Source organism: Lepisosteus platostomus, chromosome 14, assembly GCF_059453375.1.
Source record: "Lepisosteus platostomus isolate fLepPlt1 chromosome 14, fLepPlt1.hap1, whole genome shotgun sequence".
Classification (NCBI taxonomy): domain Eukaryota; kingdom Metazoa; phylum Chordata; class Actinopteri; order Semionotiformes; family Lepisosteidae; genus Lepisosteus; species Lepisosteus platostomus.
Window position 1 is genome coordinate 26284417 of NC_142624.1, and position 19086 is coordinate 26303502.

General features: G+C 39.5%; 1 protein-coding gene across 1 annotated transcript; it reads right to left on the minus strand.

Annotated features, from left to right (window-relative positions):
• Positions 1–331: 331 nt before the first annotated feature.
• Positions 332–19051, minus strand: hat1 (histone acetyltransferase 1). The gene is made up of 11 exons (XM_088605307.1): positions 18942–19051; positions 18076–18147; positions 17597–17672; positions 15589–15709; positions 7965–8144; positions 7497–7618; positions 6856–6960; positions 5954–6060; positions 4861–5012; positions 3747–3863; positions 332–831 (listed from the first exon to the last, which is right to left on the minus strand). The coding sequence occupies exons 1-11, from the start codon at positions 18988–18990 to the stop codon at positions 664–666; spliced, it is 1269 nt and encodes a 422-aa protein (XP_088461433.1). The 5' UTR covers positions 18991–19051; the 3' UTR covers positions 332–663.
• Between the last annotated feature and the right edge of the window lie 35 nt (positions 19052–19086).

The following is a 19086-nucleotide window of genomic DNA, read 5'->3' on the forward strand; positions in this document are numbered from 1 at the left end:
AGGTCTGAATGCTGGGGGGAAGAACAAGCAGTTGATGATATGGAGGCTGGGGCAGCAGTTTGGCGACAGTAGCGAAGCGCTGCACTGAAACTTAATGAGCCCCAGTCACAAACACAGATATTTAATTACCACCTGCATTTCATCAAATGTGAAATATGAAAGACAAAAGCCGAAACAGTACCGGTGGAAGTGCATCGAAAAATGAAGTGTTGAGGGGTTTAGGGGCATTTAAAAAATATGGTATATTTTTTGTATACTTAAGTGTGTTTTAGTCTGTCCTGTACAATGTAAAGTTTACGCTCCGAAAACAAAAAAAAAGAACATCCAAAGCTTTGTTATGCAATGTACAAAACTTTTATTAAGTGCTTCCAAACCTTGAATTTCTCAGTAAGAGAAGAACAGCTGAAAATCTACACAGATACCGAAAATTGTCACCCCAAGACACTATTTAGATCCTACCATTACATTAAGCACATTTCAGAAGCTATATTTTCCTCTTACATTTTGGAATTACTGAAACAACAGTAAGTCAATTCAATTAAGAAATATCACATTATACCAGACATGAGAACAAGAGGGAGCTGGATGTCCGCTGTAAATATACAAATGAACAACAGCCGGGAGAAAGTGATTTCTGATTTGATTTCGCACACAACACAGCAATCAGGCTTGAGCCAACCGTTCAATAACTCGTCTGTATTCACTCAGAAGCTCCTGGTAGCTCTTCTCCAGCTCCTCGTGTTGCATCTGAAGGTCCATTTGCCTCATCTGATTGCACAACTCCTCCGGCCTGAGACACCTCCTCATCTTGGCAAGTTCCCTCTGGTTTTTCTAATGATAAACAAGCAATACACAAGTATTAATCGCTTATTAGGAGAAACACTGATGCACCATCACAATAAAGGCAGCTTCATGATGGGCAGCTGAGATGTCCTGACTGCTAATCTGCCAGGATGTCAGTTTGACCACCACCTCCTTGAAAAACGAGCTAACAAAAATTAAGGTTTAAAAACGCACTGTGTGCAATGCAATCCTGCATTAGGATTAGTGCGTGTACTCTTAAAACGGCTCAAGAAAACCATCAAATTCCATATAAAGAAAAAGGTTGAGCTAACCTTTCAAATACGATCATAACAGGCCATGTTGAACATTCACAAAGCATGTTTACATATTTTCCTCAATTACTTTCGTGTTTCACTGATGAGCAATTGCTAAAATTTGCATTCAAGCAACTGCACTGGAAAAAAAGAGGTCTGTTCATTTCTATTTATGAGACAGTTTCCTATAAGTCACATTTAAAAGTCCATTCTATTTGTTCTTTAGTTGAATCCATTACCAATAAGGCCAAAACAGTGGCACCAGTAGTATAGCAAACGAGCACAGTACAGTACTGTCACCTCCAAGCCACTGAAGGAACAAAGCCATGATATTTCACTGTAATACAGAAGCATATGCATTGGTTTCAGGACAGACATTGGTTGACGATTTTCAGAATTCCAGACCCTGTAAGGTTCATGCCAACGTCTGTAATTGAGGCGGTATGTTAGTGGTCACAGACTTTGGCGGCACACCAAGAAGCCCTACAATACTTGCACCACAGGCACATTTGGGGGTGAACGAGATAAATGCGTACGCCCAGAGAGTGCTGGTAGGGATGAAGGCTAATTCTCCTCAGCTTCCAACGACTGCCATCTCACACTGCCTCAAGCTCCGCCGGAGAACGGTTTCCAACACTAAAGAGCCCATCTGGAACCCAGATCTTTCCTTCCCACTTTCCCAGGGAACTTAAAAAAATGCAGTTAAATTGCTGTCAACAAATGACATGTCTAATGGGGCATCTGGGTGCAGTACTCCAGGTGCAAGCTTCCCCCAACCCATGAAATGCCAGGATGGAAACAGGAAACCTCCTCTTAGTTTTTTCTATCTAGGAATTCACTTCTCTCCTCTCATTTAAGGGCACTGAATAGTTTTAGGAACAGCACAATAACACATGATAATAAATAGCAAATAATAATCATTCAAAACAATTCTCAAAAAGTTTTTATGTTGCTGTGAATCAAACTTAATAGCTTTTGCAGTGGGCCTAACTGAAGATCCTTGGAGGACCTCATTTGGGCTTTATCCACGCGTACAAAATTGTGAGTATTTACCGACAGAAATCAAAGATGCAGTATAACATACACGTAAACACACAGAGTGGTGGGAAAGCTGTAAATTGGTATTCTGTAACATTACCAAAAAGCAATTTTCCTGTAAAACACAAAAATGCTAATGAAACTTCCAAAACACACAGTGTTATCCGTAAATTAAAGTTTGGACAACTATGAAGTACCATCCGCACTGCTGTTACAAACATGACTGTGATCCCATATTGCTGCCATCACACCTCAAATTACTCTCCTGAATGAGATGCAAATCCTACAGATAAGGGAATCAAACGGAGTTGAATCCTAGGGAACTGCATACATTTTCTCAGATATACAGCATGAAGCATTGCATTACCATTGATAAGGCCTTATTTCTACAAAGGGTCCAGAAAAAAGCTTGGTATTCCTTGTCTAAATATCCTGCCATAACAATTACTGTAAGCCAACAACGTTGAGGTAGTAGGCATCTGCTACATGCAACTGCTGTGATTTTGAATCTATAATAAGTGAAGAAAAACAAAAACCAGATTTAAGTTCTCATTTAAAAACCTGAACGTTATGCATCTGTTATTTGTTGATTTCCTTCACCTTGACAACACACCTGTCCGCAAGATCAATTCTTTTGCAAATGCAGCCATTAAGCTGCCATAAATAACTGCCTGCCAAACACAACTTTTTCCCTTGCCTTCCTACAGCAGCCGCCAGGAAAAGCCTACACAACGGCATTTCTCCGGGACTTGACAGACAGAGAGAGAAAAGAGACGCCTAGACAAAGACATGCAAACCCTGCTGTGGGTCCCTCATTAACTAGATTCAGGCAGCACATTCTAATGATAATTTATAATAGGCTGTGTGTCTTTGGGGGGGAAAAAAAAAAAGAACAAGCACAAGGATCTTCAACATCCTCCGGGTTAAGCAGGGAAATCCTGGCTTTTCACCGTTACTTGTGGTCTAATTAACCCATGCAGCTTAATGCCACAGCTTTTCATTCATCAACTAAATGTCATCTTGCATGTGGCGCAGTGCATACAGGAAACCTCGCTTAATCGGAAAGAATGTTAATGTCAAACAAGCTGAAGAAAAATTTAAGTCTGCATTTTTCAATGCATGAACATGTGGACCTTCCACTTTTTTTCTTCAGGTCCCCAATTTTGGGGCAAATTACACCGCAATGCCCCTCAGATAGGCTGAATGCTCTTTCGGCCCTGGAACGGCACATTCAGAATTTTCCAAATACGAACGAGGCCGAACGGGGAGTTCGGTTTCACGCATTCCTGTCAGGACAACTTGAATCCTACTTTATCACTTAAAATGTTTTAATTCTTGAACGCACCTCGTTTTCAATGGCTGTGCAACATCACACAGTAATTAATGACAAAAAGCTCTGTTGTAAACCCTGGAGCAGTTAACATATTCAACCCTGACTCTAACATTACACAGAAAGTGCATGATCCCTTCCCTTTTTGGTCTTAAATTGTATGCTAATTTATTCAAGTTTGACCGCTCATAATTAGGTGGAAAAAACATATTTTTTGAGGGGGGAAGATGGGGGGGTGGGGACTTTTCATGGGCTAAAAAGGCTTCTGCCAACACACATACCTTGTAGGGGCCGATCAGCCTCCTTTTAATTTCCAATCTGTATGTTCTTGCCTTCTCCAGGTCACTCATGTCTGTTGTTCTCAGGCGCATAATCTCATACACTCTCCTTGCATGTTTCTAATGGAAAAAAGCCACCACTTTCATCAGTGCATTTCAAATACCTCTGCAGCACGAAGGTTCAGGCAATTCCCGACTTATTGATTGAAGTCAGGCTGAGATTTATGGCAGAGGAAAAGATGAACTGCACAGAGGGAAGACACAGGCACAGGAGGGCAGGCATCCCCAGGAATTCTGAAATAGTGGTGGTGAAAGTCCTAGCCATTACGACTTCATGCTAAAGGCTCTCGGGCTTTGATAATGCCCAGGAACCAGATTCACAGGTGCAACCAGTGGAATGCGTCCAACAGCTAAGAGATATACTAGAAAAAAAGCATTCTACATTCGCCTGCAACCTTTAATTTTTTTATCAAAGATGCAGTGCAAGAGACTGCTTTCTGAAAATCATGAAAATCAGTTTTCTTGTGAGCCCACTGGCAAAACTTAGCGACCTGGGCACACACACCGAACTTCATGTGTCAGAGCCCGGACGTGAAAAAGCAAACAGTTGTTGAAACGGTACGAAAACAAGTGTGATGTCAGCAAAGGTTCAAACTGCTGCCAAAACTCGGCACACAGCAAGCGTTGTAAAACACGACACAACTGTCAAGCTGTTGTGAACGAAGAGTTGTTTCTCCTTGACAAATAATATAAACAGAGACTGTTTTCTTTGCACGCCCTAAAGATCTATGTCTGTCATGAATGGAAATTAATGGGAACATAAACTGTAGGCTAAGTGACCATAAACTGTGCCTTCAACTGGCATACTACCCTGGTAAAATATTATGTTAATCCATGTCCTGTTTCTTCATGAAAGAAACTGTTAACTATACCTATGAACTACAATTCTGAAATTGTGAAAAACTTTGTAACATTCAGGTACAGCTCAGTGATAATAAAACCATCTAAAATGAGAAAATATCAAATAATTCGATCCACAGACAGGACAAATGCACTGGTAAGCAAGGTGGCTATGTAAGGACACTTTCAAGCTCATAAGACAACATTCACAATTTACCTTGTTTATCTTTAGCTTTTCCTGTGCCTCTGTTGCCATTTCCTGACTGAAGCCTTGAGCTAAATGTTCTGCAGAAAAGGATGGCAGTGCTTGGCACAGTTTTAACAGGACAAAGTCTCTCAGCCTGATGTAACTCTCAGACGGATCTTCCGCTGAAATTATAAAAAATGGGGTTATCCCACTGTGCTAGGTCACAAGATCTTGCACTCCAATTTGTACAATTTAACACAATCGTTAGGGCAGTTCAACACAAATAAGAGGAATGCAGACATGTTCAAAAAGTATATGTTTTGTTATACTAAACGTGATACCTAAACACTCATGACACACCATCACAAAAAAAGCTTAGTGTTTCACTTTCAGATGTAATCCAAGTTATGGCTGCCCTGAAACAGGAAAATAATTATGCCGTTGTTTGAAAATGATTGTGCAGCATGTGGCGAACAGATTTCTGTTAAACCTACTTGCAATTTACATACATCCGGACTCAATTTGGCCCTGTGTCGAGGAAGTCAGCACAAAACTGCCTTCTTTACACAAAAAAGAGGGCTTCAACTTAGTACCAACAATACCCCTAAGGGGGATACTGTCACTCCTCCTTCAGAGGGATCACTGACAGTTTCTTCAGTTGTTTGAAATTAAAGGAATTATCTGAGAACACAGCAACACTCTAACTGCTTTAGACATTGGTATAAACTTGAAGACATGTTGAAAACCATTAAACAAGCGTTATTAAATTGCTTATGTTGTTACAACATTTAAAGCAACTTCTGCTAGTGCCCCTCCTTCATCTATGGAGCTCACAAAACCAAAGGCCAGTAGTAAAAAATGCATTTGCTGTAAAATCCTCCATTCGCGGCCATTTTTTTACGAAGACATCCTTCAACACTTTACAACAAGGATTGAGATCCTTTAAAAAGGGAATTTAAAATGAAAGGAATTCATATTTTAATTAAACTTATTTAATATACATATTTAACTGCCAGAGAGTTATTTTCCTTGATTTCAGTGTCCTGATCACTTGGAAAGTTTTGTTTTTTCAAGTGCTTAGAACCTTATTAGTCGGTACAAAATGTAATAAACTAGCACGTACCAGTAATGTCCAAAACCTCAGGAATTGTGCAATAAAACCTGTGGACAGCTTCGAGCAGCTGAGCACCGTGACCCTCTCCTTGAAATGAGGGGAGGATCAGCATCTGGCTGAATGGAAACAAAGATATCAAAGCATCGTGTTAGATGCAAGAACCGACCTTTCGAGCCCAGCAAAGCAGATTTGAGTTATTTTAATGTGAATACGTGAAACGTTTCCAAGACAAAACTGAGAGAGGCTGGTTAAGATCGGTACGACGAGCTAAGCAAAAAAACTAAAAATTATTTTGAACAAACACTTTGTCTTTGGTGATTCGACGTTTACACGCCATATGGAATTCTCAAACTCACTTTGGCTATTAAGCATTAACAGGAGAAAGCTTAACTTGCCATCTTTGACTTGAAATAAAATCGTCCAGCATATGATGGTGGATTTATAAAACCTCTCTTATTTTCTGTCGGTGGGTAAAGAAGCTGATGTACGTGCTGCTCTATTTTATATAAATAAATATAGAAAACATTTACAGTCATGATTATTATCGAAGAACAAGAGTGCAAATTACCTCCTGTGTGAGGAAGGATAAAAAAAAGAAGTACTCAAGACTGAACACAACCAATTTTCAGAAACGGGGTTAAATGAACAACCCACACCCTTCAAACGAAACCGTGCCGCACCGTAAAAAGGAAAGGTGAAATAAAAGAGGTAACTGACTCCATGTTTTAGCCATTATTTCCTTTTCAGATTTCTGACCACTTGCTTCCATCTGATGACAAAGTGAGTTTGGTTGGTTAGTTAGTTAAGCCAGTAATTTAGGACAACAGGAAAAAAAAAAAAGAGGAGGAAATGTGTAATTTTCTTTTTGTGTGCCCCAATAAAGGAGAGGCACGTGCTATACTACCAATTACCTTACACGTGGCCGGGTTTTGTCTGGGTACACATAGTAATTATAGACTGTCATGTAGCCAACAGTTGCGAAGAGTGTCTCCCCATCCTTATTATACTTCTCAAATCTGCAGATAAAACACACAGGCAAGCAGGTCAATTACAGCCACACTCCCATGCGGCTTCCATTTTCCCTCCATTCTCTGGCCGAGATTTCAGTGTCAGCATGCTGCATCAAGCTGGCGCAATTGGTACACCTGCTACGTTCTGAATGTACAATTCACTTAATTGGTGCACAGCAACTCTGGAAAAAAAAAATCAGGCCTCTTTACTTCACTTCAGTCCATTTGCCTATTGTTAGGATGAATAGGTGACAAGCCAAAGAAAACACGGGCAGAGCTCATTTTACTATTTCAGCCCTTACATTCAACGTTTCAAAAGACAAAAGTATTCAATTCAACTCAAGCTCTATGAAAAAAAAAAAGTCTTCTGAGGCACAAAGGGAGAGGGAAAAAAAAAAAACTCCTCGGCCCCCGATAAACAATGACTGCCTTCCCTGGGAAAAATATCATTAAACTGGCCTGGTAACTGGCGAAACCACAAAGGAAGTCGTTGGGTTTATTGAGACAATACGGTCTAAATGTTGCTGAAGGGCTGCACTCACATAAGAAAGTAGTCCCATCTCTCATCGTCCACGTCGATGAAGCTGGCCGTTTCAATGAACCACATCAAGAAGGTCTGAAGCCTCTCGTGATACTCTCGAAAGCCAGGGCAGGACATGTCAGCCTATTGGAGGTGGGGGGGGCAGACAAGTAAAGTGGCTCAGTTATCACTTACAAGGGCTGCTGAATAAACCCAGACTCTCCCGGTGGGAAAGAGCCCAGGGCCACCTCTCTCGGGTCTATGATCGCACACGTTTAGTGTGGCAACAATTGCATCCCATAAGAAAGGGACCCTCGGATCGTCGCAGCTGGACTACACCGCTGCAAGACAAAACGAGGCGAGGGGGGGGTGGGGGGGGGGGAAGGCAAAACCAGAACAAACTCATACAGATCCGTTTGATACAAAAACGGTATTGTGAGAGATCCCCCTCTTCCATACACAAAGCTGGAGAGCGAGATGAGACACTTACCTTGTAGATCTGATAGGTAATATCTTCACCTGCCTCTTCATTGTGCACATTGTATGTGTGGAGCAGAGTCCCAAAAGGCTTGAAATTAGCTTCTTTTTCCAACAAAGCAAGAAAGTCGTCTGTGTTGCTACAGAATCCGGCAGGGATCACTTCTCGGATTTTACCTTCAACGTCGTCAGGCTGATGGAAAACACACGCACAAAGAGCGGGGTTTTTACTCTTGCCAGTACAAAGCTGTGAAATCCACCGTTAAGATGCAAAAAGTCCATTAAAAAATTTAAATATGCCATAACCAGTATCGCTTAACCTTTTTGATGGGGTATTATATCAGATAGATCGCTTAAGCAGTGAGTTGGTCTCTATTAGCTGATTGGGGAAACAGTTATGCATGGTGCAGGTCATAATCAATGACCTTCACATTATCAGAAACTTAGTACCACTATGTTGAAATATGTTTTCCTATAAAACATTAATTTCACATATTGAAGCAACCCTGTTACACAGATTTATTCCCCTTCCCAGATTTTGACTCCGGGAATATAGCACATTGAAACAAATGCATTCCAACTTGTAGCTGCATTAAGCCCTGTACACATACGGTTAGTGGATTAAATAAAAATGGAAACCCCAATGCAAACTCACTAAATACTGTACAATTAACAGAGGTGAGGTGGAAAACGTCATCTCAGGCATTGTTCAGAATGTCCTGTCAATGATATTTATTTTAGGATCAGATCTGGTGGCCAGGAAAGCCATGACATGTGAATAACATATCTGGATACCATCAGTGTCACGCTCATCAAACATAGGGGCATTATCGGCAACCCTCCTGGCATGAAAGAAATGCTGCAAGATGGGGTGAAGATGATCACTAAGTACAATTAACACTGACCTTGCCTTCTTAGGGAGTGACTGTGCCCAAACCATGCCAGGAGAAAGCCCCCCGCAACTTCACAGATGCATCAGCCCATTCATTGTCTGTGCTCTTTGCACCACTGGTCTCACAAACTTCCATTGCCAGGGTTGATGAGCACCGCACTGCAACCCAACCATACAGAGCTCTTTGCAGACCACTTTTGAGGAAACTGGCTGCTTGCATCCGAGGCTGCAAATCCGCAGACAATTGATCTGCCTGTGCTTGCCTGTTTGGCTTGGAATGCACAGATATTACAATACTGGAGTAAACACTTCCATTTTTCGTCCATGAACTTTACGTCGCAATGCATAAAGTATTACCCATCTTAGAATTTGGAGCTGAAGTACTTGTATATCATGACAATTAGTGCTTTCGATTCTTACCACAACTTTTGATTATGAGTGTTACAAATACAGTTTGGTTTGGATGAGAAAAAAGCAAGCCTGTTAACCTGAATTAACACCGATCATAAAACCCTATCACAACAACTCAAGGTAGGTACACTACACATAAGTAATAAAAAAAAATATTGTTATAGCAAACAAACCATCACATTCACCAGTTAAATCTAACTGACTTACTGTGATCTTACATCATTAACATCACCTGTTTCAGGTAATATAACCATGAAGCTAACAGGTTACTTTTTGTACTTAAAAGTAGAGATCCATGTGGAATATGGGTTACCTTTAACAAAAAAGGCTACAATTTTAATAGAAGATTGCCACATGTATATAAATACCAGCAATGAATAAGATTCACATTAGTCTGCTATGAACATCCACTAAAAGTTGTTTTTTTTAAAGGCTGACTGTGTTGGACTGTATTTCCCAGTACTTGTATTCAGTATAAACTACAACTGCTTGTGCTTGGAATTCCTGAAGTGGGATCACATATCCTCCAGTCAATTGCTCTTGCTGTAATTGTTTTTATCACACATAGCCACTTGGATTAAACTGCCAATGTTTTGATACCAAAATCGGTCTGCTATCAGCACTGTGAACAAGCGTAAAACAGGAAACGGTTAAAATGGTATGCTTTCACATTTCATTTTTAATTCAAGAATGACCTGCTAAGCAATGACCCATAAGAAGAAGTTGTATTTTCAGCAAAAAAAACACCAGTATAACAGGAAAACTAATTATCTTTCTGTGGTTTTTTGAGATACTATTTAAATGACGAGATTTTGGAGAACAGTAATTTTAATGCCAAACCAAAACCGAAGAACATACCCATGAAAATTAAATATGGAGAGCAGAGAAAACTCTAGACCAAGACAAGCATCCTAATTCAATGTCATTAAAAATTAATCTTTTAATATCGTCCAACTCCTTACCACAAAGCCTCTGACTGCCAATATGCATTTCATTCTTAGATTCAATAACTTTATTTATGAATGCATTAAAGTGCTCACGGATTAGTACTGATATATTTTGGAGTTTTTTGATCTGAAGATTTTTGCATTTTTAGCTCAAGCTTAAAAAAACTAACAGGAGAAAATGCCTATAAATAGGCCTAAATGGGTTGAATAAACTCCTTGAATATGAAGGCATAACCTTTATTGCTTTTAAAGCATGTGCAAAGGTACAAGAAGAACCACAGATTCATTTGAGTCACCTAGAGGCAAATCAATGTGTTTTTTTTAACCTTGGCACCATCTTGTCACCCAACACCAAAAACACAAAATAACCAAAATGCACCACAAGTGTTTATAAGCATTTAAATAAATTTCACCTTAAAATAATCAGAAATATCAGCACAGTCTAAATATACAGTTCACAGACAGCATCTGCTTGCAATTGCTTGATATATTTTGACAGGACAAAAAAAGGGGGATTTTATGGTAATCAGATGTCTAATTAAAATTATGTAGAGGCGAGTTAATTTTTTTGAACTAAGATCTTTTCTATCACACAATCAATAAAGAAACATAATAAAATAAGCTTGCATTGTTCTTTCATTAGGAAATGCTTCATTCCTGATTAACAAAGACCATGTGGAATTAAAAGGAAAGAATACACATTTTTGTATCACAGAAAGGAAAACCATTAAGCATTCAAGGCTGTCAGCTGAGCAGACCTGAAATTCCCTTTTTTATACTCGATTGAAAGACCGCTTAATTGAATACATTTACTACTTATCTTAAACCATGAATATTTGATGAAGTTCCACAATAATGTATTTCTGCTTCTCACCAGGCAATAAAATTTAATGAATTGATCTCGACTTAACAAAACCCTGTACACCAATATGAGCCCCTCTCTAAGCCTGCCAGTGAACTCAATAAAATTAACTTGCCCCCAAATCAAAGATTTAGGGACAATAAGCCCTGGATTTTACTCAGTAGAATTTGTAGTTAGTTCAGCTGTAATGTTTGTATTGTATCCATTTCCACAAAGATTGACATAAGAACACTTTGTATTAACTTGCTAAGCAGCTCTTTCACACCATTTACATGCATGATGGCCATTAGTTCTATACCAAGACTCTTGCTGTTCAGCATTCAAAACAGGGAAATTAAGAAGCCCTGAACAAAATGCACTACAAAAGGCTAATACAACATGCTACTAATTCCTCTCTTTTCAGCCATCACCTCATATCTAAGTGGATGTAATGCACCTGCAGATGAATAGCACTTTACAATTATTATTGTTCAACTGCATTTTTGAGGAATAAGGACTATAAATAGAGGCCAAGGACAAACAAGTTATATTGTCAATGTTCTGCCCATGTACCACTTACAAATTGTTCTCGAGCTTAAAAGGAGCCATTACTTAGTTTAGATATAGCTTAACAATGCTCTTCTAGGGCTTTTTGTGCCTGTCCTAATATATTTTATCTTTGGAACAAAAACTATTAGAATAGTTAACAAGTGCATCTGTGAAAGCAACATCTTTAAATTTAAAAGTCTATTTGTTCTATTCTGTATATTAATGGATTGTTGGAAGATCACCTTTTCAAATAATAAAGAAACAGACTTACAGTTTAACAACAGACATAAAAATGCACAGCCATTCAGATTTAGAGGTATTTACAGGCCTAATCTGTATTCACTTTGCATGTAAATTATAAACTGTTACTTGAAGTAAAGTCTCATAAATTACAATTAACCAGCAAATAAAATTAAGATTTTTATTGACTGCCAAATGCAACCATTTTAGTTTCATATGCTTGGCTATGTCACATTTAAGTGGGTACTTTTTTTCTTCCTTACGAGTGTGTAGATACTGCATTTCAGGGTTTACTCCTTTCTAAAAGAGGGGAAAAAAAAAACTCCCAAGTGAACAGTCATTTTCGATCTCGGCCGCTGAAGTTATGATCCACACCTCCGTCCTCTACACCGATCAAAGACACCGCGAGGAAAAAAAAATTGCCCAGCAAAATCAAAAATCGACACCTCACAAAAGGATCTGCTTTTCTATTTCACCTGGTATGGGGACTGCAGCTTGTTTGTAACCACCACTTAATCTCCTGTGTGCGCTAAACGGGGAACACAAAAGCACAAATCCGCACACACTAAAACTGAACTCCATTATTAAAACATTTGCTTCTTCTGGGGAAAGGTGATCTCTAGTAGGAGCCACCCCTCTGCATCCCATTAGAGAGGCAGCTGCACTGTGAACTCTGTCCTATTGCTCTACATTCCCAACTCCATCGCGCCAGCTGTATTCAAGTCAGTGGCAGTGCGCACATACAACAGGCACACACTGGAGCACATGGTATTGTGTCAAGACACAAAAATCCCCAAACCCAAATCAAAACACCCATCTGGGTCAACGGACAGTTTTAGTTTGTTTTTTCCCCCCTACATACCTAAAAGTACAGTTTTCATCTTCAAAGACCAAAAATTAACCTTGACAGGAGTCAGGGGGAGGGTGTGCGCTCACTTTCGATAAGAGGGCTGCCAACAACACTCTTTCGCTGATTTAAAGCTCAACACTTGTACGTTTTTCTTTCCCCCATAGTCCCATTATTACACGTCCAAGAGGAGAAGACTGAAACACTCATAAAAGTCTAATCTGCACAAAAAAAAAAACAGCTAACGAATGTACTGAGCTTTAGGGCATTTCACATACACTATAAATCAAGCTCTTTAGATCTTTTGTTTTCCTGACCTTTGGACAGTAAACCATTAGCATGTAACCAAACATTTTAATTTAGATTACTACAAGTAATTCATGGCCATAGTCTGAAAGTGCAACATTTACTCCAAAATTGTAAAACAATTAGTACTTAAATAACACCATGAGAAATGGCAGGGAAGTTTTTAAAGGTGGTGTGGTCACAGAAAAAAACATTTTATGGTGCACTGCAATGTAAATCAACACAAAAGCCAATCATTTTATCTGACAGATTCACATAACGAATAGTTCAGTCTCTCAAAATGATAAGGATGTGTTCAAGTATTATGAAGGGAGATGGGTTTCCTTGGCTCCCTGGAAATAAAGCCCAGATTTGTTCCAACAGCTAATTTCTAACCGCAAGAAATGCGGAGTACTCCAACATGACACACCGGTGGTCTCTTTAGACATACAGAGAATTCCAGTTCGTGCCGACTGCTTTGTGGAGCCACTCAATTGAAAGTTTAATCTTGGACCCCCTATCTGAAAAGTGAAAAGCACTTCCCTTTGAGAAGGAAGATTAACGTTCGCCTCAAACAGAAGCCAGACTGAGATTAGCCTGTTACGGCTCGTGGTGCTTTGCATCTCTGCTGCATATCAATCTCCGGAGGTGCGGAGTTCAGCAATGACTCAGGGCCCTCACACTCCTGTGGCACCGGCAGGGACGCTCGGAAAGAGATTATGGAGAAGTCCGCCAACGTTCAGAAAACAATTAAAAATCAGCATTGTCAGCTGCTGCTTTTATTCCACTCTGATGGCGATGTAGCACCCCTGCCAAAAAGCAGCAGCTCTGCAGTTCTCAAAAATACAGTATAGTACACAGAGGACAACTACAACATAACCACCAAAGTAAAAATGCTTTGGTTTACAGATTGCCCCGAAACCAGTTTGCATTGCAATCTGCGATGCAAAGCATTCCTCTTCTACAGCAACACCCGCATAAACTCTGGGGGGGTTTTTTAGATTCAGATTTAAATGTAATTGCGACGAGGAATAAGATGCCGGGAAATAAAAAATATGTCAACATAAACGCACTATTCCAAATTGAAAATGCAAACCGTACAGCATCTGATAGGTTTCTAAAAAAACTTCCGGTTAATCATTTAAGAAATACAGTTGGCTGGGCTAAAAAACATTTGTCTGACACATTTTACTTTTACACATGATGACCAGCAGTATGGAATGGAGTCATTCGAGATGATGACTGTTTTATACTGAGCATGGTAAAGTGGTTTTTAAAAAGCGAGAACTGGTTCACCTACATGCAAACATTTTTTGAGATACAATTCCAAATAATAAATAGCTAGAGCAAAATATGTTGTTTATGGCGCAGATTTTCCAACAGCAAATGTATTTCTGAAAGTAACATGTCAGGCTTTTAAAGTCTAAAAGAATCCATTGTCGGAGCTTAAAAGATGGAGATTGTTTAATTCGGAAAGATGCAAATGATTATTTCAGTTTTGGTTGTTTTCAGGCAAACAAAGTTCAGGTGTCGTGGGTTCGACTTAAAGCGGAACTGCAGTCCCAATTTCTCAGTCCCGTTATTAAATCTCAGTTGCAGAAAAAATCCACTGATGGTATAAAAACATTTGTCTGGCACATTTTACTTTTACACATCTGAAGACCAGCAGTACGGAATGGAGTCACTGAAAATGATGAGTAATTTACACATTATGTGAGACTGAACTATTTACAAATTCCAAATTAAGCTCAAAATCGGGAACTTAGTGAGAATACTTCAAGTCACCACGCTGTTGCAAACCCCTTGCCTTGCCACAGGTGAGAGAGCAAGTTCCCTCCAATTGCGATGTGAAGCAGCCCTTCCTGCTCACTAGTCCCTGTAATGACTAATGTCATGTGACTTACGAGCGAATAAGTACAGGCTGAGCAGCAGATATTTCACCGCAGACATCTTCCAACATGATCTGCGTGCAGAATTAAAAAGTAAGTAGTATTTGTCGGCCAATCAGTCTTAAAATCAAGAGCCATATTTCTATTGCATTAAGAGAGATGTATTCACAAGCTTGCTTGTCTACAATGTAATCAGGCCGCAACACGTCGGGAGACGTTTGGTTGCCTTGTTCTGAATTTCAGAATATGGTGCAGCCCATACCTGGAAATTTGCTCTACTGTGTGACGTAAACTGGAGGTTTTACAAGATACTGTGAACATTATACTTTTATTGTGTTTTGAAATGTACTCATCAGTGCCGATTCTTTCTCACCCCAAAATATAAAAAAAAATAGCACTGCAGTTCCCTTTTAACTGGGATTCCCTAAAATGGGGCGTTTAGCCAATTGTGCAAAAGTAGGATGGGTTAAGTCTGCCTGGGCTTTCTGGGCTCTCGGGGACACAGCGACCCCTACAGGCCTGCGGTGGGTGAGCAGTGTGTTAAAAGACACAGGGGAGGGGTAAGTGGAGTCTGCCCTCACCTCCTCTTTCTCTCATGTGTGAGGTTCAGAACCTGACCCCAGAACTAAAAAACACACAACTGCCCCATTCGAAAATTGGGTGAGCACAGCAGTAATGGAAACACGGGCAAGTCAATAAAACATTTCTTTGAATTCAACTGTAGTAACAGAATTACCTCCACACAGTCAAACTTTTCAGTGACCTTTGCTGTGTACTTGATTTTAAACAGGGTATTCAGGTTCCCAGCAGTGTAGTACAACTGGATCTGAAGGCCTTTGTATCCGAATGCTACTTCACTGAAAGAAGACAAAAAAAGAAAAGGGAACAGATTTATGCATTTTGATAAACTGCGTTCTAATCAAATTTCTTCACACTGTTTTTTTTAAAGCCCAAGTAAATCTTACCTGTAATGTATTACTAAGCTGTTTTTGCTGTATGTCTAATTTCACTCTCAGATTCACTACCTCTTCATATTCCAAGCTTTAAGTGACAAATCCGTAGATAGTAACATGTTGAAAGATAGACACTATCTTTCTGTTAGTGATTGCTTCTACTCAGTACTACAATTACCAATAACTCCTTAAAGCCAAGATCAAATAGTCCAGTTACATTAGTAAAAAAAAAATGATTTTCTTTCTGCAATGGGCAAAGAACTGTCTACAAGTAATACTGCTTATAAAAGTAAAAAAATAATTTCATGTAGGCCTCTTTACAAACAAAAATACATAAGAAACAGTCAATGTGTCAATATAAGGAATTATTATGAGTTCTCTAATATTAATATTATTTATGCATTAAGGTAATAATCACGGTCCCAATATGATTCTGAATCTCCGATCTCTGCCAGAAAGGTCCCAGCAGTTTTCCCTGTTTTCCTTAACTCACACTACATGGTTTCACTCCGACTCCACCCACTTTCATGCTCTTTGTAACTACTCCAGTTCAGGATGTCTTAAAGAAACTCTGACCTACATCACCAGCTCTCCGCCTCCAACGCTACTAATGATCGGATCTGCTTAGCGCTTTCTGAACAATGGCATGAATGCTTTGGAAAAAAATATTTTTCGACACCCCCCCCCCCCCCAAACAAAAATAAAAAATCTATAAAGGAGATCTTTGTAAAACTGTGATTGCACAGCAAATTGTTACAATAACACAAGATACTGTGGGAAAGCAGGATTGCCAGCAGCTACATTATGCCAGTGACCAGTGCTTACAGCAAAATGAAAGGCTTCGAAGACTTGTGCGCTTTATAAATCGAGAAAGGTCAGAGAAAGGACAAGTGAAGACTGAAGCGAAAGTGTGCTGTGCATTTAATACAAATATAGAAAAGACTGATCAATCGGCAAACATTTGATTACCTAATTGACATTTTGACTTAGAAAAACCATCACCGTGTTCCATTAACATTTCTACCTCCTGAACTGCTCTGCCTCCTTTTTAATTACCCAGAAGTTTGATTTTGTGCACTCAAGCGTCCAGTGAAGAACACCATTAATTCCTAATCAATCTCTCTTCTTCCCTGAACTTTAAAAGCCTAATAGAGCAGCCAGGTGAAATTGCACTCATCACTGCTGAGCACAACAACATAATGGTGGCATTACCTATTGATATTGGACACTCTTATACGCTAAGCAAGGCCAGGGTTAAGGAAAACTCAAGATGTCTTGCAAATAAGCATTTCACCGATGTACTTCTTCACAGATTCCAAAATGAAGGTGTGTCACGGCCCAGTGGGACTTGTTTAATATTCCCCAAAGAGGCAATACATGCTAATGAAAGGGTAGCTACTCACTTGGGCAAAGCAAAAAAAAAAAAGATGGAAAAAAGGCAAACCAACCACAGATCATCTTCAAGATGTTACATGTTCTTCCAAACATTTTACATCTAAATCCAGTTAAGGATGATAATACAACAGAGGAATAAAAGAGGCAACGGTCCATTTCAGGGGAAAAAACGCCTCTTAAGCTGTTTAAATCAGAGACATAACAAGGACCTAGAAAACCCACTCCAAACAACTATGACACCAAAGGAGAAGAAAGGCCGGCTCTGGACAGAAATCACCAGTTTTGCTTATCATGTCCCACTTAAATCACTCAATCATAAAAAAAAAAATCAAACCAACTGGATGGGAGGGGAGGAGTTTACAAAGACAAGACTCTCGTGTGGATTTTGTGACTTACTCATCCCCGTAAAGTTGGTGACTGTATTCCGGGTGGAAAGTTGTGCCCTCATCTTCCAAGTCTTCTGGAAAGCGTGCTGTGGGACGGCAGGAGAGGGCTGCAATCAGTGGGGCTGCACTACAGAGCACCGTGTCAAAGCAGGCAACAACATGAAGCACTGCCATTTTCAAAACAAACAGAACTTCGTCTAAAAGGCCGTTTAAATATTGGTCGCCATGCTTTCCGCAGAGCTTCCTCATTTTACGATTGTGCAGGGATATGGTCATAAGAAAAGGAGAGCTTGCTTGCTGAAGACTTCACAGCCTGCTTCATTCTTGAACTGCAATTACGCTCAAAGAGTCTTTTTTTTCAGATGTAATTATTTTAAATTGTTTAAATACTGAAATAAGTGAAGAAATGTGCTGTGAAACATTAGTTCATTTTTCAAAATCAACATTTCCATTTACAAAACAATATATGGGACTGAGTAACAGACGCACCTAGCTTCAGACAAATAGCTTGGTTGGTATCACATTTGTACTCTGCCAGCTTCTTCTCCATAGCATTTATTCCTAGAAAGCAAAGTATTATTAATTAAACGTCACATCTTTAGAAACTTTAAAATGTTACTTCAGTCATGTCACGCTGATTTGAGAAACATTTAAGCACTCACAAGTAAATGCATAAAGACAGGAAGAAAAGATTAATGAAAGCTACTTTGATTTGGAACGCGTTTAATAATAAATTATGATTGATTTTTAAAACAAGGAACTGCGCTTTATTTTATTTATTTTTTTCTGAGACATTAACGTGCCGTTATACAGCTCTCTCCACTGTTACAGCTCATCCTCATCAATACTTCACGGAACATCACACTGCTTTTCTGAAAATGACTGAAAACCTAGACAAGTTACGATGAGGTGCACACTCCCAAGCGCAGCAATTGATGTTTCGCTGCTCTAATAGAGCGTCTCGTATTCTAATTGCAATTAATTACAAGCATTTCTAATTCAAATAGGTGTTTTGCCCAACACAATGACACTCAGACGTTCAAATCGGATATAAACTGCAGTAACACCTAAAAGGAAGGGAATCTTTACATTATAATGAAGTGACACCGTGTTAATTATTTTACTTAAAGATAAGTTCGTGTGTTGTTTTCCCATACAGTGGAAGCTTTGTTTTCTGTTTAATCCGCCCTATACTGCTGCTACACACTGGTACACAAGTTCACTTAATCAATCCTGATGTACCCACACCATTAAGTGATATCGTCTTTACATGCGCACACTGCCTCGCTTGTGCTTATAAAGCTAATCAGCACCTTTGTCACAGAAGACCTGTTTTTATTAATTATAAAACTTACCCGCCATTTCGGAACACTGCAGTAGGAGAAACGTAATAGACCCGCGCATAGCACGTTACTTCCTATTTACCCACGTGCTTCCGCTAGCCTGTGTATAGCGGGATTCTGTTTGTAGTTGTGTGCTGGTGGATATTTTTTCCGCTTT